Genomic DNA, 25,495 nt, shown 5'->3' with positions numbered 1-25,495 from the left:
GTGTCTTTTAAATACAAACATGTAAGCAAGTAGGGAATAATTTTCCCCAGAGAGATGTTTCAGCAAGTCAAGGCACAGGGGAGAATCAGCCAGCGGCAGGGCCGCGGGGATCTCTCCAGGCGCAGTGGTGGCACTGAGGGAAGTGTCCTCGACCGCAGTGGTGGCACTGAGGGAACCGTCCTGGCCCTTTCCTCACCCCTCCCTCTTTCAGCTAAAATGTTCAGATCCGGGACTAAGAAGTGGCAAAGTGGGCGGGGGCAGACAGGAGTAGGGACTGGGTCGGGGATGAAGGAATTGACTAGAATAGTTTGTCTAGTAGTGTGCCCTCCTTGAGTAATTCCATTTAAAACTTGAGGCACCAAGGCCTGGGCTTCAACAAATGTAAAACAAACTCTTGGAAGGTCCAGTCCTTGCAGCAGCAGGACAGCCAAACGGTGGTTGCATCTTTGTTCAGAGTTTTAAAACAGTTGCTGCCTTTCCTAACCCTCTTGTTTTTCTCCACACCCCTCTTCCCAGTAAAACCAATTTAAAAGGGGGCAGAACTCCACTCCACAAGATTAATGTTCGTTAATTTGTAGGATTAACCCTCTCATGAAGCATAATAAAATACTAGCGGTCCTCTTACATTTAAATAAATACACAAAATTTGTGCCTTCTCTCCTTTCGTGTTTGATCTCTCTCAGGACATGGAAAACAGTGTCTTGGAACCTAAGAAGTCTTAGAAGAACTTTTAACTCAGAGTTTTCAGATCATCTGGGGTTGCTGTGGGCATTGGCATTGGGAGAGGATGTAGAGACCAGCTTACTTTTAATATCTATAGCTATACATTTTGGTTTGGAACTCACGATTAAAAATCTATTTGTTCCTCCCAGGGCTCCGCGGATTTCAATGTTGGTCATAGGAGCCACAAAATGTTCATTAAAGGAACCTAACCAAGGCTACTGTATGGCCACTTTGTGAACTCAGAACTATGGATGGGGGGAAAAGTATGAAAGTGTGAGTTGATGTCACGCTGGCTGTCAGTGTGTGGTCTATTGTGGAGAATGGTGCTTTTTGACTGAACAGAGGGAGCCCCCTCCCCCCTTCCCCAGCTCTACTGCACCTGCACTGGATGAGGGAGTCCCTGCCATTCAGCCCATCGCAGATTGTTCAAACAGAAGACATCTCTGACAGCACTCAATTCATTACATTTCTTCCTGCTTTTCAAACCAACACACACACACACACAAAATGAGTATTGCCAGCCAGTGACAGCCAAAAAAAAAAAAAATCTTAAAATACTTTATATGCAGCTAATTTGGAAGCTCATACAACTAACCACGAAATATTTTGTATCCTTAACTTGTAAGGCTTCCTTGGGGTAGGGGGGGTGGGTGGTGGTGGAATTACCTGATTTTTCCAATTGAGAATATATCTCCATAGTTTATACGGGGATAGTAAGTTTGTAGAAAGACACTGCTAGCATGGGGCAGAAAGACATTTCGATGAGAATAAAAGCAGAAATGTGCAAAAGAGAAAAGCCTCTGATTTATCACAGCAGATGAGCCTGTTGATATGCATTCATAATTGATGCTGGGGGAACCAGCTTGCTAATAAGAGGTGGGGTACCCAAGAACCAGGAGTGGGCAGTGAGGGAAGTAAGAGTGGGTAGTAAGGGAAGCATTGAGGCTGAAGTGTAAGCTAAACATTTAAATCAATTTCTTAACAAGGCAGTCATCCCCCCATATGCTCCAGTTTATTTTGCCATCTTGGATTCCAAGATGTTTTTGCACCATTTCACAAAGCTGATGAGACAGTGTTTAGAAAGCTGATGAGAGCGTGTTAGTCTAGTTTAACAGAAGTTGGGGTAAACAAACTCTCAAAGGGAAACTTGATTTTAAGATAGTTTCCTTGGAGGTGGGAGGAAGGAGAAATAGAGAAAGGGAGGAGGGCCTTGAGAAGGAGAAGACGGGTTTGCCATTTAGTATTCCAGACTGATTAAACTCTAATGTTATGCAATAACCCAGATTTGAGCTGTTAAGTGTGATAAAATCGACCTGGATGTGAGCTGATACTAAACTGACTGCATGCAAAATATTGGCTAATCGTTACTCTGTGAGATCCTGAACCAATATCAGAACATAAGGCCTATTTTCCAGGATCCTTTCCATTGGAAGGGCATTCAATAAATCAAATTGATTTGAGAGTCGGAAAGAAAACTTGAGAAGTGCATCTCCCAGAAATCCAGAAATGCCCAGGTGCTTTTCCCTAACAAATACTTCTATTCCACTTACACACATTCCACTGACCAGATAATCTTTCCTCTTATCTACAATTTAAATCACAGTTCTAAGAAATTCTCTCAGCAATACATGACTCTAAAAAGATTTTTAAAAGCTATACAAATTCTTAGGAATGGAGGGGAAAGAGAAAATAGAACTGGTGCAGCAATGGTAAGCCTGGAGCAATTGTCCTAACCATGGCTGGATATGAGAGCCAGAAAACTCTTCTAAGTTCATTTCTTACATCGCCGCTGAAACTTGCACCGGGTTAAATAAAGCTATGGTGTGCTTTGTAAAGGCATTTGTTGTAATTTGTCGACCGTCTAAAAACAAAAACATACAAACACAACAGAAACAACCCATTCAGATCCCACAACAAATTGTGGCTAACAAACTAAATAACTTATATATATTTGGAAGAACGGCGCTCCTGTGACGGGAGTTGTGCGCGTGACTATATACGTACTGAAGATTATGGTTACTTGTATATGTGGTTATGTTCTGGAGACGGGGTTTGGGAGGCGGCCAGGGGCCTCGGGAGCCTCCCAAACTGGGGCTTGGTAGTGGTGATGGAGCTGGGCTGCACTGGCCTCGCCCTGTAAGCGTTCGGATTGCACTTTCTGGAACACTCAAACGAATCATTTCATCGCCGGAGCCCTGCAGGCCCTGACGTCACGAGGTGGGGGTGGGGGCGCAGTCCCGCTTCTGGCCTGGCCGCCAGCGATAAGAACCCTCGGGAAGAATTCACCGCTCCTTATTTAATACAGTAATTATTTTTCTGCCTTCTGCGGGTGGGGGCGGGTCCTGCCCGGAATGCCGGGATCCCTCCCTTCAGGACGATGCCCAGGGATGGCAAGTTTGCAAGATAACTTCCTAGGCAAACCTTAAGCGAGAGAGAGCACTGGAAAAGTAAGAAGGGTGATATGAACAAGACTAATTTCACTGTCCAGAGCCCGGAAGGCCAGAAAGGACCGGGGTTTCTGTATTGTTCTCTGTAGTCTCACGTGAGAACTGCTTCCCTTCCCTAATTCTGCTGGGCAGTAAGTAAAGTCATACTTATCAATTAAGCCTATTTTGTCAGGCACTCTATATTCATCTTCTTCGAGGTAACTATATATTATCCCTATCTCACAAATGGGAAAGTGAAGGGTCTGTATCTTCCCATCCCTACCTGCTCTAATCCAGAGGGGCCCAATATTCCAGGGATCCCAGATTGCTCCGGGGGCTTCCCCCAACCCTGCCAATCCTTGGCCTCTAATCAGGAAGAACGAAGCGAGATCACTAATACTGAGATTTGGCCATAAACAGGGACAAACATCCCCTTGGGTAGACAATCTCTGATGTGGGTGGGAATCTGGGGCCTAGACACTGTCTCCCGTGTCACGAGGTCAACATGGAGAGGGCTTGGGCTGGGGCGCAGGAGGCAGAGGACTCTGGAGTTGTGAGGGCCCCAACGCCTCGGGAGACTTTCTAGACTTGTCTGACGCGGGTCGGCGCCTGAGGGAGAGGCAATGAGGCCGTTTGAGCAGAGCCTGGGCAGAGAGAACTCGAGCCCCACACAGCACCTTCTTGGGGAGCCCTATGGGTGCGGTGGCCCGGGCCGTGGTGACGTCAGGTCCACCCGCCGGAGCTTGTCAGCTCGGCCTCAATTTGCCCGCGCGTCAGCTCTCAGCACTGGGTACTGCGCGCTCCCCAGGGCAGCCGGCGGGAGACCGGCGCGCTCACAGCCCGGAGCCGTGCCCCGCGCGGAAGCTGGGAGAGCCAGGCAAATGATAGTTCAAAGCGCCGAACTCTATATAAAACAGTGCACCCTTCATTCTGTACACGCAGGCAGACTAGGGTAATAAAACGAAGGACACCTCCAGCTTTCAAATCACCTGACACTTCTTTGCAAAGTAGAACAAGCATCTCAAGTTCAAACGCCTAGGTGAAGCAAATATCTTTGCATCCCGAAATGAGAAGACATTCTATTTGCTTTAGGAGAGAAACTGAGCAAAGTGCTCAAGGAATCAGAAATATCACCATTAAACCAAAGTATAAAATAAAATCCATCTGAACTCCGAATAGAGAAAGAGAGCTCTCTGCCACAGACAAGAATCTTAGACTTATCTTAATACTCCACCCTTCCAAAGAGAAATCCCCTTAGTCAAAATAAGAAAGTCAAGTCCATTATTTTCTAAAGGCCACAGAAGCAAAATAGACAAACTGAAAACAAGAATCATAAAACTGGACAGCACTGTTAGCAGGGAGAGAGGAGGTCACAAGTGTCTCTTGGTGGTAACAGATGTCGGGTTTCCAGAAAAGTTTTAATAGAAAATAACCATGAAAGACACTAAACTAATTATCTGGTTTGGGCAACTTTCCTGTCTTTGGGAAGCTCCTTCCACAGCTTTTCTTACTCTAGAACTCCGGAAGCTATGTCCTTTTGGACTGTATCCATATTTTCACAGTAAAGGTCAGAGTTTCTCCCCCTTCTTCCTTCTTTGAGGGATTCACCTCATAGGTGAAGTCCTTAGGAAATCCACCCAGCCCTCTTCCAATTTAGGTCAAAAAAAAAAAGCAAAGCAAAAAAATAAATTAACCCCTATCTCCAACCCTACTTGCTGCCCAAAAAGCAGCCTTAGCTTGGAGAGCAAGAAAATGCAGCAGAAAAAAACAGAGAATGAGATGCAAATTATTTTAAGGCAATAATGTGGGTGTGTGAGGTGGGGGTTGTCCGTTGGGGAATGTGAACTGAAGTCTCTGCTAAAGCTCATGGCAAAGGAAACTCCTTCCACAAAGAAAAATATGAGGATCTGTTTTTCAAAATTATCCAAGAGCAAGAAATAAAACTGGGGTGAGGTGATGAAAAGTTCTCTTAATTATAACAGATAAATAAATAAATAAATAAATAAATAAGCAGTGTCAATCAGCAGGCGATCAAACCATAGTCAAACTTCAATCTCAGAGCAGTTAGCTATAAACTGTTAGCAGTTGAAAAGTAAACCTCATGCACACAAAGGCACTGTTTAATTTTCGTCTTGTAATGGTTCTAAATGAAGACCCCATCACTATGCAGTTACGCGGTATTTCTTGTCCCCCTGAGGCGCTGATCAGTTCTTTTTAATGTGAGAAAACTGGCAGCTCAAAACCCGTCAATGGAGCTCCCACAACAAAAGTTCTGAAAAGCTGAATGAATTGGGTTTGTAATTACTGTTCCCACCGCCACCCCCCCCATTCTTGCAGCTTATCTCTTATTCATTCAATTTATATTATTGTCGAGGAATCTTACCCTCAAAATCATTCCCTTACCATTTTACCTAGGGCCACGGAGGAACCTATGACACGGCAGAAGTGGAACATTGGCCCCCCTACTGCACCTTGCAGTGTTCAGACCAATAGGTGGGGAGAGAAGGAGGGACTACCTTGTACCCCAATTTACTCGAGACTACTAGAACTAAGGGTACTCAGCTTATGGAAACTTCCACTTTCAAACTTGCATTTTACTGGCAAACAGGAATGTGTATGCTGTCTAAATTCAGGGCCTCCCTGAGTCTCTGAAATCCTGTGACATCTCTACTTAGAAAAGACAAAGGTTGTAAATAAGCACCCTCCCCTTTTGCCCCATATTGCAAATCCCTAAAAGACCTTGCCACACATGATGTGGATATTAAGATAAATTATTGTGTTCTGTTTTTTTTTCTTTTCAACCAAAAAAACAGCCAGTGAAACAGAAAAAGAGACTATAATTCTGTGCCCCCCCACCCCCCACCAGCCCAGGGAAAGGTTTTATGAAAAAGTCAGCTTTAGAATGCCAGGGCTCCATGTGTATTTCAATCCAAGGTGTTGCTGATGGAGAAAGATTCTCCTGAGATTTTCCTACTGTAAGAATGTGTCGATTTCTAGAAATAAGTACAGCTATTACCACCAAATCTACTAGCAGTCTAAATAATTAATTGAAGCATTGCTCTTTGACCCTTGAAAAGTCCAGTAGGGACACGTTTATAGTAATAATACCTCCGAATGAGCCCTTGTCAAATATTCATTTAGTGGTTAATGTGAGCCATTTTCCCCTGGGATGGTCTGTAATACCAGCTTCCCAGCATTGGCAAGAAACCTTGCTAATCTACTACAGCTCAGCAAAATATTTTAACGCTCTTTATTTAAAGTATGCTGGGGGGGGGGGGGGGTGGTTTGGGGAGAGAAAAAATTGCAGAAAGAACAGACTATACTCTCATCCTTTTGCACATTTCTATTCTGTGTATATGATTAACAAAACATTTAAATTCACCCTATTTGACTGGAAATTGAGTGGTTTCATTGAGCAGAATAATATCCAGAGGAAAAGAACTAAACAACAACTATCGTCAGCACCATGAGATAACCATCTCTGGGCAAGTTTATGGGTTTACTCTCCTTGAAAATCACATTATTATTAAAATATTATATGTTCTATATTAATCTAGCCATGAAATTACATATCTCAGGTAACCACTTAATTTAATCAAATGAATTATGGTACAAGATATGTATCATTTCCCTCAGATGTAGTTATCAAAAGCATTTATATTTGCAAACAAAATATTTTGACTTTCATTTTTCAACTATTTGGCTTGGAGATATGAAGGGATAGGAGGGGGAACGGGAGTTCTCTTGTTTTATGCAGACAGTGACAATTATTCACAGCTAGTTCTACTTCCTAAATTATTGTGCTCCCTTTCCTTTTGCTAAATATTTGAACCTGACCATTTTGCCAGAAAGTTGCTGACCCTGTGGGCTTTTTTAAAAAAATGAGAGGTGAGTGCAGTGCAATTACTGTAAACCTCTATACATATTTCTAATATATTTCTATTTTCAAAATATATATAATCTATATAGTCGACTGCCTCAAATTCCGGGAATATCCTCCCCACTCCCCCAGCATGATCATTTGGATCTTTATTCAAAGTTTCTTTTATTCGTATGTGTGAGCAAGAACTGGCGAATGTGCTCATTACCACGTGAATAATCCGTATATGCATTACAATGGCTGGCCGGGCTAGGGGAAATTCTTTTAGAGTCTCTGCATTAATTAGGGGGGAAAATGCCTTGCTTAGAATTGGGAACTGGAATAATAATTGTCCCTTCCCAGTACAATGTTATCCTAAAAATGAGGATTAAAAAAGTAATAAATAAAAACCAGTACATATCTAAAACAAAGCAATCTAGAAAAAAATAGAAAGTACAGAAAATATGAGATATCCTCAGTTCAGCCCAGAGCTAACATTAGCAACACCATGAGAAAGAAATACTTTCTTGGAAACGAGAAGATGCAAACCAACGGGATGAGCTAACTTAGTGGCTGCAGCGGGTACTTTACTCAAGGGTGGAAGACGCTGCCGGATTCCAACTTCTCCAAAGTTGTAGCAAGTTGACATGACAAGCTCTTGAAATTGTGGGAAGCAAACCCGTGCTCTTAAGAGTGCCCGACTGTTGGTTCCTGGTCCCCGTGGGTGGGGGAAGATGAGCGAATCAAGTAGTAAATAAAGTAGAAAAGTCCCTGACTAGGTAACAGATTATCCAGCTGCCCCAAAGCAAGGGTGGGTGGTGATGCAGAAGCATCGCTAATTCAAAGACCATGGCGATGTCTCAACTTTTCCACTCCCACTGAGGACAACTATAGCCTTTCTTTACCTTTCCTAGGGCAAAAAAAAAAAAAAAAAAAAAAACCACAAAAAAAACAAAACAAAACCACACAACAAATCCAATCTTATTTCCCCACCCCATTCCCCTCCCCCACTTCTCTACTACAGTAGTAAAACATTGTTAACAGATCAAAAGCATAATCATCTCCAAATGTGATTAGACCGGACAAAGTAAAATATCTACCTCAGAGTTGATTGTTTTCTTCTTTAATATGGCTGTTGCCTGGCTTCTCTTTTGCTTGTTATCAGCTGCAGAGATTATCCGATTTGGGGCTACAGGCTTGGACCCGCGCTGCCAATTTAAGAAATGGAATTCAGGGAGAGAGGGAGAGAGAGGGGAAAAAAGAAAATAAATAATAAAAGAAACTATGTTTATGATAAGCCGGGGAGTTCTGCAAGATGTTCTTTTCTTTCCCTCTCCCCGAACAGGAAAATGTAGAGGAGAAAGTTTATGAAGTCAAGGAACAAAGAACGCAAACCACTTGTTTCCTCCCAGACAATAGCAGGGCCAGAGTAATCCAAACACCCACCCAGCAGATGAACACTTTGCATGTCTAGTTTGCAATTATTCTGATACAAGAAGCATCATTTTTCTCTATAGCCAGGTTTCAAAGGGCCATTGTGCTATGAAGAAAATGAAAACAAAACCAGCCAACCTGGTTCTGATTTGGCTCAATACCCCATCTGCTAAACTACATGAAAAATTTCAGAATTGAATCCTTTCTGGCAACAAGTGGCATAAATCAGTTTTAAGTATAAGTCCCCATCATGCTTATTCATGCTGCTTAGAAAAGGAGGGGGCGGATTTACAATATATGTCTCTAGTTTCTATTTTAGAAATGACAGAAATTTCAGTTTTTCCAGTACTTATTAATCATCCAGCCGTTTCTTTTTTGCAGTTAACCTTAGCACATGATGCTGGACTAGTAATACCAAGGTTTTTGGTATTTTGCTTTCTTGGCTGAGCACAGTATTATAATTCCCCGAGAAGTTATGTACAATCACAGTGTTATCCAAATAAATGAAAGACTCAAGAATAATTTCAGTGTCCATATTTCAAAAATTTATTTATCTCAAACTGTGCATAACGGAGTAAAAACTTAAGTTGAAAATGTACCTGTTATAAGGATGATATTAGTTCAAATATGTACATGGATTCTCGGCAGACTGATTCAAATAATACAGAGCCGAATCTTTTAAAATACAACTACGGAAAATAAAGGGGGGAAAACCTTAAAATATCACAATAAACTTACAGAAATATTACAAACCATAAGAAAATATTTCAAACACAGTAATTTCATGGTTTTTTTTATCTGAACAAAATGGAAACTTGGGATTGAACAAAAGCTATTATAAATTACCAACGATGTCAACCTGCATGGCCATTTTTGCTTTTAACAGTAAGTTATAAAATTTAGTACAATCTAAAACTTTTGCCTTTTTAAACAAGACCACAGAGATGGTTCGCCAGTACTTATTCTAATTTTTTCCTTTTGTACAATTTTCAAACAATTAAAATGTCCAAATTTGAATAATTTTCTTCTTTCCACGTTTGCAACTGTCCTAAATTTCAGCTGCAGAATCAAAATTCAGCAAGAAGCCTCTCCTTGAAAAATATTGGCAAATTCTCAGCTTATAAACAATGGACATTTTGATTGCCATGTTTATCTCGATAAATACTGTACAAAAGTTGCTTGCAAATATTAAAACATTTTTTTCGTCGCTTGGAGACTAGCTCTAAATATTATTGGTAAAGACTTTTGCAAACTTCCTGCAAAGCTCCTACCGTACCACTAGAACTTTTAAAAAGTTTTTCGTAGCTTTCTTTCCTCCAGATCTATACAAGGTCCATTCCCCCGCCCTCCCCACCCTCCCCTGGTTTTCTCTGTACAAAAATAGTCCCCCAAAAAGAAGTCCAGGATCTCTCTCATAAAAGTTTTCTTGTCGGCATCGCGGTTTTTGCGTGAGTGTGGATGGGATTGGTGTTCTCTTTTGCAGCTGTCATTTGCTGTGGGTAATGGGATTTTTTTTTTCCTTTTTCTTTTTGAGCGTACCGGGTTTTCTCCATGCTGTTTCTTACTCTCCTCTTTTGCACCCCTCCCATTTCCCTCGTTTTTCTTTGAAAATTTCTCCCCCCTCCAGTTCGCTGTCCGGCCCTCACATGTGTGAGAGGGGCAGTGTGCCGTTAATGGCCGTGCCGGGCACCGGGCCGCTCTGGTAGTGCTGGGACATGTGAAGTCTGCTGGGGGCGGCGGGTTCCGGCACCTCGGCGCCGGGGAGATACATGCTGATCATGTCCCGGAGGTCCCCGGCCTGGCAGGGCGCCCTGGAGTGGGAGGAAGAGGTAACCACAGGGGGGCTAGAGCTGGCCTCGGACTTGACCACCGAACCCATGGAGCCAAGAGCCATGCCAGGGGTGCCCTGCTGCGAGTAGGACATGCTGTAGGTGGGCGAGCCGTTCATGTAGGTCTGCGAGCTGGTCATGGAGTTGTACTGCAGGGCGCTCACGTCGTAGCGGTGCATGGGCTGCATCTGCGCTGCGCCGTGCGCGTTGAGGCCCGGGTGCTGCGGGTAGCCCAGCTGGTCCTGCATCATGCTGTAGCTGCCGTTGCTCCAGCCGTTCATGTGCGCGTAACTGTCCATGCGCTGGTTCACGCCCGCTCCCAGGCCGGCGCCCACCCCGACCCCGCTCGCCATGCTGTTGCCGCCGGGGGCCAGCAGCCCGCCGGGCAGCGTGTACTTATCCTTCTTCATGAGCGTCTTGGTTTTCCGCCGGGGCCGGTATTTATAATCCGGGTGCTCCTTCATGTGCAGCGCTCGCAGCCGCTTAGCCTCGTCGATGAACGGCCGCTTCTCCGTCTCCGACAAAAGTTTCCACTCGGCGCCCAGGCGCTTGCTGATCTCCGAGTTGTGCATCTTGGGGTTCTCCTGGGCCATCTTGCGCCGCTGCCCGCGGGACCACACCATGAAGGCATTCATGGGCCGCTTGACGCGGTCCGGGCTGTTCTTCTGGTTGCCGCCGGCCGCCGCCGCGGTGGAGTTGCCGCCGCCGCCGCCGCCCCCCGAAGTTTGCTGCGGGCCCGGCGGCTTCAGCTCCGTCTCCATCATGTTGTACATGCGGGCGCTGTGCGCGGGCCCGGCCCGCCGGCGGCCGCCGACCCTCGGCCCGGCCGGGACTTTGGGGGGCCCGCGGGCGGGGGGAGAGGAGGAGGGGAGGCGGGCGGGGGTGTCGGGAGCGCAGGGCTCCGCGAGGAAAATCAGGCGAAGAATAATTTGGGGGAAAAAAAGAGAGAGGCAAACTGGAATCAGGATCAAAAAAAGCGCTTCCCTCCTCCTCTGGCCGATCCTGCCGCCGCCGATGATTGTTATTATTATTTTTTGGAAAGGCTTAAGCCTGGGGCTCAAACTTCTCTCCCTTTCTTTCTCTCTCCTCTTCTTTCTCTCAGTCCTAGTCTTAAAGAGGCAGCAAACTACTTTCCCCCTTTTGCAAACACTCTCTTCTCTGCCTTGACAACTCCTGATACTTTTTTGAACAAGTTAATAGACAACCATCCATGTGACGGGGGCTGTCAGGGAATAAATGGGTTTCTAGCGACCAATCAGCGCGCGGCGGCTCCTCCACTCGAGCCCAGCCTCGCTGCCGGGTTTTGCATGAAAGGGGGCGGGGCCTCCCGCGCCGCCGGCCGCGCGGGGGAGGCCGGAGGAGGAGGGGGCAGGCGAGGAGGGGGAGGAGGCTCCCAGAGCCAGCCTGCCAGCCACTGAGAAACCTTTGTATCCCCTCTCGCAGCAACAGGTCACACCACACGCCTTTTCGAAGGAAGTGGGTAAACAGCACTAAGACTACGTGGGTTTTTTTTTTCTTTAAACTTAATATTGATTTACTTTTTGATGCAGAGTACTTAAATGAGGATGGGACGCGGGAAGCAGCTAAGGTGCGGGGGTGGGGCAGGGCACAGTGGGTGGCTCAGGGCGGCTGTCCAACTCGTATTTCTGGAAACAGCCAGTGCAGGAGTTGGTGTGTTATTGTTCTCCCGCTCATCCACAGCACTCCCCCCCAACTCCAGCCCCTCTGATGCCGCTCCCGTACTTCGCTCTTCCGCTTTCCTCTCTTACCTTAGAGGTGCCAGCACTCTCACGCCCTTCTCACAGTCCCGACTAGAAGTTAGGAGACCCAAACCTCTGTCCTCAAAACCTTCCTTGATTCCACGTAACTTGCTCTGTTCTTAAAAATAAATCCTGCTCAGACCATAAGGCAGACTCTAGAGCTGAGAACCGGCAGGCCTTGGTAAGCTGCCATCTCCCTGTCCAACTCAGCTCTTTGGCCCAGGAAACTGCAGCTCTTCCTCTTAGCCCCAGCCACATCTCCCATTAGACTGTCTTCATTCAACCGTAGCAAAGGGGATGCTCCTACTGTCTCCCCCCACTCCCCATTCCCATCCCATGCCTCCCCGAAAGAAGGGTTTCGGTCGTGCGGGTTTCAAATGGGGGCTGGGGAAAGAGACAGACGGAAGGGCGCTCAAAAGTGCAGGCGATGGGGGAGGGTGATTTCAACTTCCTGGCATCCCACGGCACTGTACGGAGGTGGCTTTTGGGCCGCAGTCACAAACTCCCTCCCACGCAGAGTTCCCAGGACTCGAGCAGAACCAGCCCTGGCATTTCCCCCGTCGATTTCCACTGTGGTGGCCGCAAAGCCCAGGCCGCGCAAGGCTGGGGCTGCGCCGCAAAGGGGCTCAAGGCCTGGGAGGCGGGGTCGATGCTCTCCAGGCACAGGTGCAGGCAGCGCACACTGGGAAAAGGCGGCCGGGACTGGGGAAGGGGGAGCCCAGCAAGAGGAGGATGAGATGGGGGCGGGGGTAGGGGCTCAGGAATCTTGCCCGCCCAGGACCCAAGAGGGTAATTTTAGCCGCTCTCCCATTGTCCCGACGTAAAGATTTCAATAGGTAGGCGCTCAATGCGGAGGGCAATGGCAGCACGTCCGTTACAAATAGGTAGTTTTGTTTCTCTTGTTGTCGCTACACGGAGTCAAACAAAGCCTCGTCTAAGTTTCCTTCCACTCTCTTGTTGGGATCTTTGTGGCTAAAATGCACTTGACTACAAAGGGTGGGGTGGGGGGGGGGGAATAAAGAAAAAAAAAAACCTGGTGCCATTTCTTTTTTATAAAGGGCTTAAACCATCGGGGTTACTTATTTTCTTTCTTCTGTAACACTCTCTCCGCCCCCTCCTCCCCTGTCTACCCTTACTCACCCTAAGAAAATGTACTGAATAGTATCTACCAGCCACGTTCCATTTATTATCTTTACAAAACGGTGCATTGTTTCTTTCCTTACTAACCTTCTTCCCATAATCACTTCCCCGACCCCCAATTTCTCCAATCTCTGCCCTCCCTAGCCTGTTACTGTCAAACTCACACTACATATACCCACTGGAAACTCAGAAAAGTTGTAAAAAAAAAGAATTCTGCAGACTTTCCTTAAGTTATTTCCAATCAATCTTCCTGCCCCCCGAAGTTTCTCCTTTTTCTCTCAAGTTATGGCTAGTTTTAGTTCTTGGGAACCCGGAAAGGGTGAGATTGGGTTTCTCAAAATGCATACATATTCGGCGCTCTTCAAAATAAAGCACTGTTTTCTGTTTAATCGAGGTGTAATATTAAGGTAAACACGGACCTGGAGATTAGGAAAGAGAAAAGGTTGAGAAGATCTGGGGAAGAGAAGGCGGCCACCGGCTTTTCAGCGCGGCTGGTTTCAGGGATGTGGCTGGTACGCCCCCTGCTGGTAGATTTGCTTTTCCAGGACTATTGCTTTTACCTTTAAAAGAAGGTGTTTGAAAATAAAGTAAAAAAAAAAAAAAAAAAAAGAGGGGGATGGAAGATCAGACTAATTATACATAATCTAAACAAAAGAAAAGTTAACATATCTTATAAGCTGCGGAACCAAATCATAAGAATCAGATTTAATTTGCCTAACTTAGAAATATACATACAACCTCGAGGTAAGTGGGAGGTTAGACCATGGGAAAAAATAGGTACAAATTATGAGATTCAACATGTGAATGAATTATGATTGTCCAGACGCCACGAAGGGCAGACCAAGCATTCACTTTGTGATTGTGTATGCATCGGTCTGCTTAATAGTATTCGAAAAACTTTAAAAAGCTTGTGGATAATTGTTTGGAGAAACAACCAGGGAATTGGTGTGGATAAGGGTGGGGTATATTTGTTAAAATAACTACTAATAACAGATGGTTATAGACACAAATCTTTTAAATCTCGCTGCCTTTCTCTCAAGGCACAATTTTTTTCCTTGGGAGGATATATAACAGCTTTTACACATTCTCAGATGCATGTGTTTGTGCATGAACTCTATAATAATGTATTTAAGAGGTTAAAGGGGTTGGCTAGGTCTTTTATTAATTGCTTTTATCACATAAATAAGCTATGGAAATACATTACAATTGTGTTATCATTGGTTGCATTTATTTACAGCTTTATTTTAATTAAGCCTGCTGTACTTATCGAGACAATAAACTAACTGTGGCTGGCGATTATGCATAATAATGTGCTATGAAAATAAGATTAAAGAAGATGGTGATAGCAGGAACATTTTCTCATTAGATTTTTTAGAACATATGCATTTAAAAAAATCAGATCACTGCCCACTCTATTTCAATCCAGCACCATCACTGATCCCTAAATATAATAACTATAACAATTCCAATAGATGACAGAAGCAACACTGTTTTAGGTTTGTAATAGACAGCTACAGTACTAACAACAATATACCATTGACTGCTAGACAATCAAAAAAGACTGGGAACAGGATGCTTCATCCTCTGAGAATCTAAAATGTTGCCATTGGCACAATTTACGAAAATTGAAAGTGCTTAATCTAAAGGGAGTGTAACACTTCCCTTCCATGGGCAACAAAAAGCTACATACTTTTAGAGCAAGATTAGTAGTTAGTAACAAAAATGCATGACTCCTGGAATATTCTGATTTTATTTTGTTCTATTATAGGCCCTAGCCAAAAGGCCTTAACTGTTAAGTGTAACTCAATTTTATTTAAAAATCTTTCACATTGATTTTTCTCTCCTAAAGCCTCCTCAGCACTCCTCAAGTATTATATCTGAAACCAACTAACAATTTTGTGGAGATAGGGGACTGTAGACTTATTTTTTCTTCTTAGTGTCAAATAGAGGTTTAACTTGCAGTAATTAGGTGAGAACTAGCCAAGCATCTTACTATTATGATGCTTGTTAAAAAACGCTTCTTTTCTGCATCTGCATTTGAGTGTGTTCCCCTCCTCTCTTAATCTTCTTATGGAAATGAAGGCAAACGGCAGGGAACCTGCAGAGTCTTGGAGAATGTCCTTGTTAACTGGAATTTCTCAGCATTGCTAATTAGCAGAGTTTGACGACCACCAGTATTGGGGGAAAGCTCTGTTTAACCACTCACAAACCATTCTGAGGAAGAGCAGACTAATTTTATTTTGTAATTAAAATCTGAAAAGGGCCCTATTTGACAGTTAGGGCTATGAGAGTTTTATCTCCCCGTGAAATAATTACTGCCTTGATAACTCAATTTTCTGAAAAATGTCAACTGTGGGCTTCAAAAGTTTTAATTTCATTACGTAAGGAAAAAAGTGAGAAAAATAGAAGAAAATGTACAGAAAGGTTTTCTAATTCTAGAACTGGTTAAATATACAAGCAGCCAGATGTGGTCAAATGAAGGGTGTTTTTTCTTCCCTTTTTTGTCATGTTTTCTCCGAATCCTAACCTTCCAACAATCTCCTCTAAAAGTGACCATAGCAGCAATCATACTGCAGTGAAAGAGATGATACCAGTAGTCTGGTAAGTGAGAAGAAAACAAAACTAAAAAGCTAAGTACAGCAACTGGAGAAAAGTTTCTAATTCTAAGGGCCAAAAATAAAGGAAAATTTAAATGTTTAGCACAATGCTGGTACAATTTGGTGAGATGATATTTATATTTATCCTGTAATACAAGAAAATTGAGAATTACAGAGTAAGGAGACTGGCATAAGCCAATTTTTAAAACATTTCCTTCTCTGTAAGTCACAAAAGATCTCAGTGACTTCAAATTGGAGCATGCTACACGACTTCCAGAATGACCAAAGCTTGATTCTTCATTTCAGAAACAAACACATATAAATGAAGGTAAATAAGTGCATTAGAAGATTTTTTTTCCCTTAAAAGAGCATTGCATACTTTCCAAAAATAATCAACAAGAAATAAGCTGGAAAAGGTTAGGATATAGAAAGCAAGAGCAAAAATTCAAAACTGAATTGTACCATTGTCAAACTTCATTTCCTTTAGACTGTGAAGGATCCCTCATAGGAATTCCTAGAGGGGATAGACACCTTAATTTTTATAACACAATTTTCAAAATGATAGAAACTCTTTCATCTACATTTCCCCCATTTTTTTCCTATGTCAAACTTGTCAGATTTTGGAAGTGTGAAGGATTAGTGACAGTAACTATAATGAATGTTTCTAGATGATGAAAAGAATAAACATGTATCTCCATCCCTTTCTATTTACTAAGATAGAGATATGCATATGGCTGCATGGTACACTGGCAATTTCAAATTGCTTAATCATATTTTTTTCTTCTTGTCTGTCCCTTCAGCACCTTGCCTTTAATTTCCAGAAGTGGTATTACACTTAACAAATGAACAAGGGATAACAATTGCTGTTTCAGTCCAGACCCAATTTCACCAAATAATTTCACTCAAGAGCTGTAAGTACCCTTGAAACCTAAGGAATGCAGAACAGCTTTGCATTCAGCTCCCCTTTTTACTCATTCTCTTTCATCTAATTCTCACTGATGAAATAAATACATTTTGAAAAGAATTCAATAGTTATAAAACTAAATGTATTTCCCCTTACTTTAAATTATAGCAACAAAAGTAGTATATAATCATTTGTGTAGGTCTTTCAAGCTGCATATAATAATCATCATGTTACTTACAGTATTATATATGAACATCCTTCTTATATTCTAGCTCAAATATTTTCTGGAGAAATTAATTCACAATTTCATTTCCATTTCTGAATTATCAAGCAATTTTAACATAAGTTAAGATTCTATTCCTGCACTACAGCTGTTGTCTAGGAGAAAATGTAGTGGGACCATTAAATGAATTAATTATTTTAAATATAAATTCCCTTTTAAAAACATAAACTGAAAACCTAAAGAGCTGCCACCAGTGGTTTTCAGTTGCATTAAATCTATGACTTTTATTTTTAAAATTAGAAGAAAAATTTTTAAAAGACAAAATGATCAGTAGGAACTCCAGGTAGCCCAAAAAGCCACTGGACCTTTTACACCTGTAAATCGTTGCTTGAGTCTAAATACATATCTCTCTGATTGACCACACTATCTTATGCAATTAATCATACCAAAGGAAAAAGTCTTCCTTAGAATCCCAATTTTCCAGTGGCTAGGGTTATTACCCTCATTTTAGAGAAAAAAAAAAAAACAGTTGTTTTAAATTCTTCAACTGTGATTACTTCGTTTAGTTGTGACCACAACTTTGTGGGAAAAACAAACCTACACTTTCCTTAACCTTTCTCTAGCCAGTATTAAATGACACTCCAGTGCAGGCTGGGCTACCCTTTCACTGCAAGGACAATTTACCAAGCAGGGAAAACCTCTTTCCCTTAGCCTGGCCCCTGCCACACCGCATAAATGGAATTTAGTCTTCTTTCTTCTGGAATCTTATGGAACATACTGCTACTGTGTTATCCACAAGTTCCCTTTCCAGAAGTACAGTTGGACTCAATACAAACCACAAAAGATAAAATCTGAGAGGGCTGATGTGTTTGGCACCCAAAAAAACAAGTTGGGGAAAGAAATTAGATCTACGTAACATGTGAGGGACAGACAGGAATACTATCAGAGGAAAAGGAAGAAAGCTTTCACCTGTGGCATGAGAAGAAGTTAAAGCAAACCATTGGGAAAAAAAGTCATCCTACAATCACCATCATCCCTAAACGAAACTATTACCACTTTTTTCAAAGATCTGCAGCTGCGGCTTGCCCTGGAAAGTGCTCTAAATCAAAGTGTACACCCATCCTGGGCGGGCTGGCATCCTCAAGGCCTCCCATTGACATCTGGAACCCTCTCCCAAAAGCTACTCCGGTCTCAAAAGAAATGCCTGAGAAGTCGGCCTTCCCAGGGGCCCACTTCTGCTTGCCCCCAGCGCCCCTCTTCCAGTCCTGGCTCAGATGGAGTTGGGTTTCCAAACCCATCCCAATGGAATTCTCAGATCGCTGGCCTGATAATCTTTAAAGGCTCCTTCGGAGCTGGAGCTCTGACTTTTATCTTCCCTCTCACCCTTCTTCCCTTTTTGCTGGCTCTCTCCACTCCTTTTTCGTCTCGCCCCACCCCCCCCTCCTTAATTTGAAGATCATTGACACGATAGGCTGTAATGAGTCCTTCAGAAACTGTTATGATCTACAGTGACAATCTCTGCACCTAATTCACAGATTATTGACAAGCACCGTGGGCTCAATGATGTCAAGTTGTACTTGTGGTTTCAACACCCTGCAGCAACCCACGTAGCCGCTGGGCCCTGGATTAGGACCCCCAGTCTGGCAGTGCTTATCTGCCCATCTGAGTGATGGAGAGATGAGTATCAGTCTATACCTCAACTGCTTCAAGCCCGGCTGGGCTTTCTCCCTGGGGCCTTTGTCTGTGTCAGGGTTGGAGCAACGAAACTGAAAGATCTCCAGAATTTAAAAACAGAGTGAAAGAGCAAATTTAATAAATGAGAGCTCAGCCTTGAATCTTAGTCTTTATTAATAGAGTCATGTCCCCCACACCCAAATAACTATCAAACTCCAAACCACATGTACTGTTTTTCAGAGTTTGGGTTCTTTCCTGGGTTTATCATGAAAGGTGTGAGGGATGAAGGGGAAAAGGGTCTGAAGAGTTGGCAGGGACTCAGTGGGCCTAAGCTAAGTGGGCCCATCCGCCTGGATAGTCCTCAGAATCCGGCAAGATTGGTTACTTACAAAGCAGGGCGCCCAGCCAACCCGCGCGCGCTCAGGCCTGGACGCTGGGACAGGAGACCAAAAATGCCCGCCCCGCCCCTAAAGGGCGCTTTGCCGCCGCGGAGAAACGCGGCCCGTTGCCAGCCGCTGCGGTTTTCCCTGCTACTAAGGAATCAGTCACTCGCTGCCCCCACTTCAGCCCTCAAAGATGGAGGGGCTGCCTTCCTGCTGGCGGCCTTGGGGCGTGTGATTCGGGCAGGTGCTGGGGCCCCCCGGGACCACAGAAATAACACTGCGTCGGGAGAGCTGGGTGGCATTCCCAGGCCTGGGCCACCCACTTGTTTAGCTCTCTTTCCTCAACTAGGGGTTATGCTTTCTCCATGGGCCCTACAAAGTTGGTCACTCGCTCCCGGCACGCCCACCCGCCCGCAGCCAGGTGCGGCTTCTCCCTCCTGCCTTCACCCAACAGCCTGCTACCCCACAGGCTGGGACCCCTGGGTGCGGAACGGGGTGGGAATCTCCAGGACTCTGCTATTGCACGTTCGACATCACTTCCGAATAGCAGGCATATACTCTTTTTCTGGCGTCGCCTCCAACATTTTGCTGGTTTTGGCCTCCCTACCCCACGGGCTGCGGGAACCACTGAGCAGCCTTCGGACCTCGGCTGTCAGCGCACCGTTTCTTACCTTACCGGTTGGCGCGAGTTCACAAAACTAGCACCGACTATATTATTTCTGCAATGGGGACAAGCCTTTGGTAGAGCAAAAGGTGGGGGTGCTGTGGCTGGAATCCCGCTTGCCTGTGTTTTCGATAGAATTCGGGGTAGAGATTTTATCAAAAGGCTTGATTCTTCTCTCCTGCCATTGCATCTGAACGTACTTACTAAAAAACCTAAGCCGAGATCTAATTCTGGAACCAGATGGAGAAGTCATCTCTCATTGCACTGAATAGCAATTCCCCTTGAAATGTTATCTCGAATTCTCTAATTTTGGGAGGTGGGAAGAATAAACATAAAGGTATCATAAACCTTGCATAGCCATAGTATTCAATATTTTAAAAAGCCATTCTTTTATGAAAAATTAAGACGATTTTCGTCAATAAGCAAACTTTAAAAAAAGTGATCTCTAAACTTCTTAAGGGTGAAGTTAAAATCAATAACCATAACCCTGAAGATGTAAATGTTAAAACATCTTGTTCATTTAGCACAGTAATTATTTCTATTTGATTTTAAACAATTAAGCAAACCCACATTTCCCTATTGTTTTAAATTCAGAGGATGTGCCATTTTTACAGTTTCTCTTTCTGAAATAATTTAAAGGCTACTTTTGCCCTCACTTGCTGACCAAAAAAAAGAAGAAGAAATAATAATAATAATAAAGGCAAAGCTCTTTATTATGTAGACAGGTAGTTTTTTGGAAGTGTAAAAATACTCCCCCTTCCCTAGGATAATTTGGATTCCTGGTCAACGAAATGCTGAATTTCAAAGAAAACCTTCCTTACCATTGGCACACCTTCCCCCAAATCCTACGGCTAAGATAAAAGAAAAAAGATACCAGGCACCTGTTTCTTAGCCAGTATGTGTTTCTTAGCCAGTATCTGGGAGGGAAAAACTTTGACCAGTATTGATTTGGGGGATGGGAAACACTCAAAGAAGAGACTGATCTTTTAATTGTACTCTGGAAATAAATACATAAAAGCAAGTTATTTCCTTTACTCAAAGGCTCAGTTACAATACATGCAGGACCTCCGAGGGCATTCAAGACGCTGCTGACAACGTCAAAACAGCAAGCAGCAGCATCTTCCGTTTAATTTTTTTAAAATGTGGACAAAACGGAGGAAGTATATTTTGCTTGATTCTCCACGGCTACAGAAAAAATGCTTTGTTTTTCGTCACTTTTCTTTACCTGTTTTACCATCGCAGAACCTTTCAAAAGAGTTACAAACCCAAACCGGGTGGGGGATGGCTGGGATGTGAGGAGGAGGAATAGAACAGTCTTTATTTTTTACTGAATTAAAATTGTAGCATCGCCTCTTTAGTTTTTTATTGAGTTAATATTATATTTTCTTTCAAGGATATAAAAATTTGTTTCCGCATCCCGTTTCTTTTTTGGAGGGCAATAAAGAGTTTTCTCTAACCCCAGAGCAGGATTCCAGCGATTTCCGGGACTGGCGCTGCGCAGCTCCTACTGTGTCCAACAGGGGGCGCTGGGCACGAACCTGCTCAGCGGCTCAGTGCCGCTTCACATCTGAGTCGGGTTCCAGCCCCGGAAGGCGAGAGCCGCTCGCGGGGTCGAGTACAGAGCTTTAGTCTTCGTGGATAAAAAGAGATTAAAGGCTAAATTCTTTTTTGGGTATATGTGTGTGTGTGTGCGTGTGTGTGTGTGTGTGTGTGTATGTGTGTGTGTATGTGTGTGTGTGTGCGCGCGCTCATGGGGGGGTGGTTATCAATTTTAACCAACTACGAAAACGTAGAGCTTTTTATCCTTTGATGTTCTCATAAAGAAACTTGGATGAGAAATTACACGGTTTCTGAGCCAACACTGCAGCTATAGTGTGGGGGAAATTATTTAATTAAAAATATATTTTTCCATCTGTTCACATGATCTTTTTAGAAGTATTTAAAAGCTGACACTGATCCCTTTGGCCTGTTAACCTTGCCCCCAGTTTCAAATACGTTTAACTATATCGAAGGCCTTTCTATTAATTTGAAGGAGAAAAAAAGGAGACCTAAATATTTAAATCACCCCTAAATAGTTACTCCTCTGCACTCCCCCGCCCCACCCTTTCTTTAAACAGGGGCTTTTATGTGAGTGACACATTTCACACTTCCGATTCTGCAAAGCCAGGTATAAATGACAAGGAGCGGCTCTAAATAATAATAATAATAAAATCTAATTTAGGACTACATAACACCCAAGTAGAGTATAAGAAAAGATCTAAATAAAATTGTAATCCACCCCCCCCCCCACCCAACTAAAAAAAAAAAAAAAAAAACCCTTCACCTGTATTTAAATAGCGTGTCTTTAATTACAGCAGTTGGGGATGCATGAGGCTGAAATGAAATTAGCAGTCATTACCAGTCCTTTAACTCTGTGGTGCTTTTGATCAGCACTAAATTAGCTTTCCAGTCCTAACAAAGACTCTACAGCAAGCAGTGGGCTGTAAATAAGACAGCGCGACCTGCCCTCAACACCTTTTCTCTTGTCAATCATAGCTCTATCATTCAGCCCAAGATTAACCTTTATCTATCAAATTAAAAAAAAAAGAAGGAAAGAAAGAAGAAAAAGAAAAAAGAAAAAGAAGGCGGGAAGGAAAGCCCCCTGACCACCACATGTCGCAATAACAGAGGTTCCCAAGAGCCCCCTTAAAATTGTATTATAATGAGCCCGTGTCAGAATCTGCAATTTCCAAATCATCCCTTCCTACTCCACCCCCCTACACCTCTCGAGTATGTTAGAAGAGTCAGAATGCTGTTCAGGTAGGAAACGAATCCTACCCCCTCTCCCCCGCCCGCAATGGCTAATTGGGCGTGGACCACCCTCCATAAGTCAATTTGCCATTAGCCTGTCCTCCTCTATTAGTTTAACAAGATTTAGGGAGAGGAGGGGATGTTTGAGGAGGAAACACTGGTGAGTTTAAGACATATATAAGTTCCTAGGCTGAAAACAATCAATTTACTCCACTAATAGTCTCTAGTTTCTAAGTCTGCGGAGGAAAAAAACCCAACAGCAATAACAAAAACCCAGCTGCTTTTCCCAGTGCTGCATTACGAAAGTAAAACATTGGTTCAAGTTGCCATTAGAGGGCGCCAAAGAGCAAGCCCCATCACCCCTCGCTCGACTTCCCGCAGAAACCCTCCCACCTTCCAGCTTCGCCATGCTCTGTAATTCCTTCTCTCAGGTAATATTTCCTGCTTATCCTGCCCCTTTGCATTTCTATCTCCCTCTATGTCAATCTCTTATAAAAAACGAGGTGTCGCCATGTCCCCTTCCTCTTGTTTTGCAACTTCCCCCTACCCCTAACCACCACCAAAATAGTTAAGACGCCGTTTGAAGTAGTAGCAACCCCTTAATGCTATGTACCTTTTGAATCAAATCACTCTTTCTATTTAGTGACATTGGTGTGGAAGAGGTTCTTTGTGGGGGTGAAATGCTAGAGTTTAACATTTTTAAGATGGAAGCCTGAATTTTTCATTAGTGGGTTTCTTTCTGGGGGCTCACAGATCTATTTCTTCAGTTTCATAGTAAAAGAAACACACCCTTGTAAGACAACTGATTAAGTTCAGTATCAAAACCGTCCAAAATAGAATGAAATAATGTTATTTCATTTCTGCATTTGTTAAATCTAAATTAGAATTTAATTCCAAAAGTTAACGCTTTCAGACTTAAATCTACCAGTGTTAAATGACTGCCACACAGGGTGTATTTCCAGATCTCTTAAAGGTCAAAAGAAAAAAAAAAAAAAAGAAAAACAGAATGAGTGGGGAAGAAAGTGAGGTGGGGGGAGGAGTGAGCTAGCAGTGAATGTCAAAGTTGGGTTGCAAGCTACTTACATGTCCATGCCAGATCAGGGTGTTGTCTTGTAGCAGTTTGATTGGCAGGTAAAAAAGCGAAAGAACGTGAGGGCTCCCTGAGCCTCTTGTCAGCCCAAGCTTGATCACTTCTCACCGGACAGAACCAGTTGAAGGAGCTTGCAGTTCCCCTCTCGTCCTTCATCCAAGGCACCGTGAATCCATTTCGGCTTTTCTTCCCCCCAGTCTTTCCATCAGCCTCCTGCCTTCACCCGCATCGCCTTACACCAGCCTCCAAGACCTAGCCTAGCTTTGCCACTGCAATCCCCTGCAACAAGAAAAATCGTTTATGGCTTAAAACCCCAAATGGCTGATTTTTTAAAAGAGAGAGAGAGAGGGAGAGGGAGAGAGAGAAGAGAGAGAGGGTGAGGGGGAGAGAGAGGGGGAGCGAGAAGAATGCACCCAGAGAACAACAAAAAAGTCAGTTATCCTAACACTGCTCTATCCCCCCACCGTACAGAAGAAGAATAAAAAAAAAAGCTTTATGTTTTTTCAGTGGGTATTCAAAGATAATTTGATGCCATTGTTTCTGCTACAGATGGTTCTTTTAAATACAATAACACGGCTCTTTGTGCAGGCTACCCACAATAAAAATCGAAAGCGTTCCCCTGAATAACCATTTTGTTCTCTCTTGTATGGGGCCAACAAAAGATGCCGTGAGGTAATGGGTTCTGTTTATTGAAGCCATAGAATAGGGGTTTGATAAAGATTTTTTTAAAGCAGAAGACCTTGCAAGGTCGGGCTGATCTCTTCATATTTTTTTATTAAAATATTTGTCCAATAGATTATTCCTTGGTGCAGCTGCAGGTTTCCTCCTCAATTCTTAATCAGCCCAAACATCTGTCTCTTTGAGGAGGCTTTAAAAAATCTACAATTGTATCACTGGTGCAGTAACCTTATCAAACCCTGAGTTTTTAGGCTCAGTACAGGCAAAGGCAATGAAGTTTCAATTCTATTTGGTCCTGATGGGGTGAGGTGGAGGGTTGGGGGAGAGGAGATAAGCAACCCCAGATAGAGTGACTGAAAAAAAAAAAGAGGCTTTCCTCTCCCCCACTCTCTGGTTGGCCGTGTACAACTGTATGAGCCAGACACACAGATCACTGAGGGCTTCTTTCATCCCAAGGTGTTTCTCCCCATCTCTGCAAGACCCCGCCAGTATGCGCATGCTAGACAGGGGCTAGGCATGTTTTCTTAACATACTTGCCCTTTCCTCCAGTAAGGTCTCCAATCCTGGAAAACCTAGGATGGGAGCCCAGTGGGAGGAGTGGAACAAGCTAAAGGTTAGTCTTTAGCACCCAGAAGGTCCTACTCTTGGCTCTTTTTGACTCATCATTAGCTAGCTTTGACTCACTAATTGCAGCCATGTGAGGGACTGGTGGCCACAGCCTTCCTATTACAGCACCCTATCCCCTCAGGCTTGCTCTTACAGCCACCTGGCTTCCTCCCTCTCAGTTCCACAGACAGTGTCCGCTTCCTCTCACAAGGGAAGCCCTGCCACCTAGACCCCCCTGAGGTCGGTATCAACTTTGAGAGAGCCTGAACACCTGGCAGTGAGGGCGCTGTGGGGGACGGTGTTAGTTACCGACTAGGTTTGTCTACCTTTCTATAGGAATTAATGCCAGGGCTCTCTGGGCCTCCAATAGCCCAGAGTGACAGTAATCCACTTTCATGACTCCTGCTCTGTGTTGTCATTTGTGGCAAGACAATAGTGTGGAAAATGGCTTTAATCTTAAAAACATGTTTTCACTGGATTCTCTACCTCTGTCCTCCACCCAGTTCATTTCTCCCTTTCTTCTTATAAACCATTTTAAAGATAAACACTCAAATGAATCCCTCGACATAACTGATCTCAACTTCCACTTTCCCTTTTGGAAACAATTATGTTATTGGTTTACAATTGGTCTGGAGTCATCTAATAAGGAATTTTCATGGACTATCATTTAAACACCAACTAAAGCCTTTCCTATGAAGCTTGAAAAACAAATACA

General features: G+C 43.6%; 1 protein-coding gene and 2 long non-coding RNA genes across 7 annotated transcripts in view; 1 reads left to right on the top strand and 2 right to left on the bottom strand.

The window, feature by feature from the left end:
- Positions 1-25,495, bottom strand: part of LOC116481280 (uncharacterized) — a 209,640-nt gene that overhangs the window by 20,626 nt on the left and 163,519 nt on the right. For all 5 annotated transcript variants that reach the window (XR_009209276.1, XR_009209277.1, XR_009209278.1 and 2 more), the window contains 2 exons: positions 23,490-23,775; positions 8,109-8,216 (listed from right to left, as the gene is read on the bottom strand). This is a non-coding gene — a long non-coding RNA (uncharacterized LOC116481280). The remainder of the gene's footprint in view (positions 1-8,108; positions 8,217-23,489; positions 23,776-25,495) is intronic.
- On the bottom strand, positions 8,225-11,503 carry SOX2 (SRY-box transcription factor 2). The gene has a single exon (XM_032174062.3). It carries the CDS (start codon positions 11,042-11,044, stop codon positions 10,085-10,087), a length of 960 nt encoding a protein of 319 aa, XP_032029953.1. The 5' UTR covers positions 11,045-11,503; the 3' UTR covers positions 8,225-10,084.
- The window catches only part of LOC116481281 (uncharacterized), a 68,082-nt gene continuing 65,340 nt past the window's right edge, over positions 22,754-25,495 (top strand). The window contains exon 1 of the long non-coding RNA XR_004251462.3: positions 22,754-22,837. This is a non-coding gene — a long non-coding RNA (uncharacterized LOC116481281). The remainder of the gene's footprint in view (positions 22,838-25,495) is intronic.

The sequence above is a fragment of the Hylobates moloch genome, unplaced genomic scaffold, assembly GCF_009828535.3.
Source record: "Hylobates moloch isolate HMO894 unplaced genomic scaffold, HMol_V3 SCAFFOLD_13, whole genome shotgun sequence".
Lineage (NCBI taxonomy): Eukaryota > Metazoa > Chordata > Mammalia > Primates > Hylobatidae > Hylobates > Hylobates moloch.
Note: the sequence above shows the minus strand (reverse complement) of the source record. Positions and strands in the feature narration are given on the sequence as shown.

Bases quoted from the DNA above. Each gene is read 5' to 3' on its own strand.
- SOX2 (XM_032174062.3), bottom strand. From the start codon at position 11,044: ATGTACAACATGATGGAGACGGAGCTGAAGCCGCCGGGCCCGCAGCAA.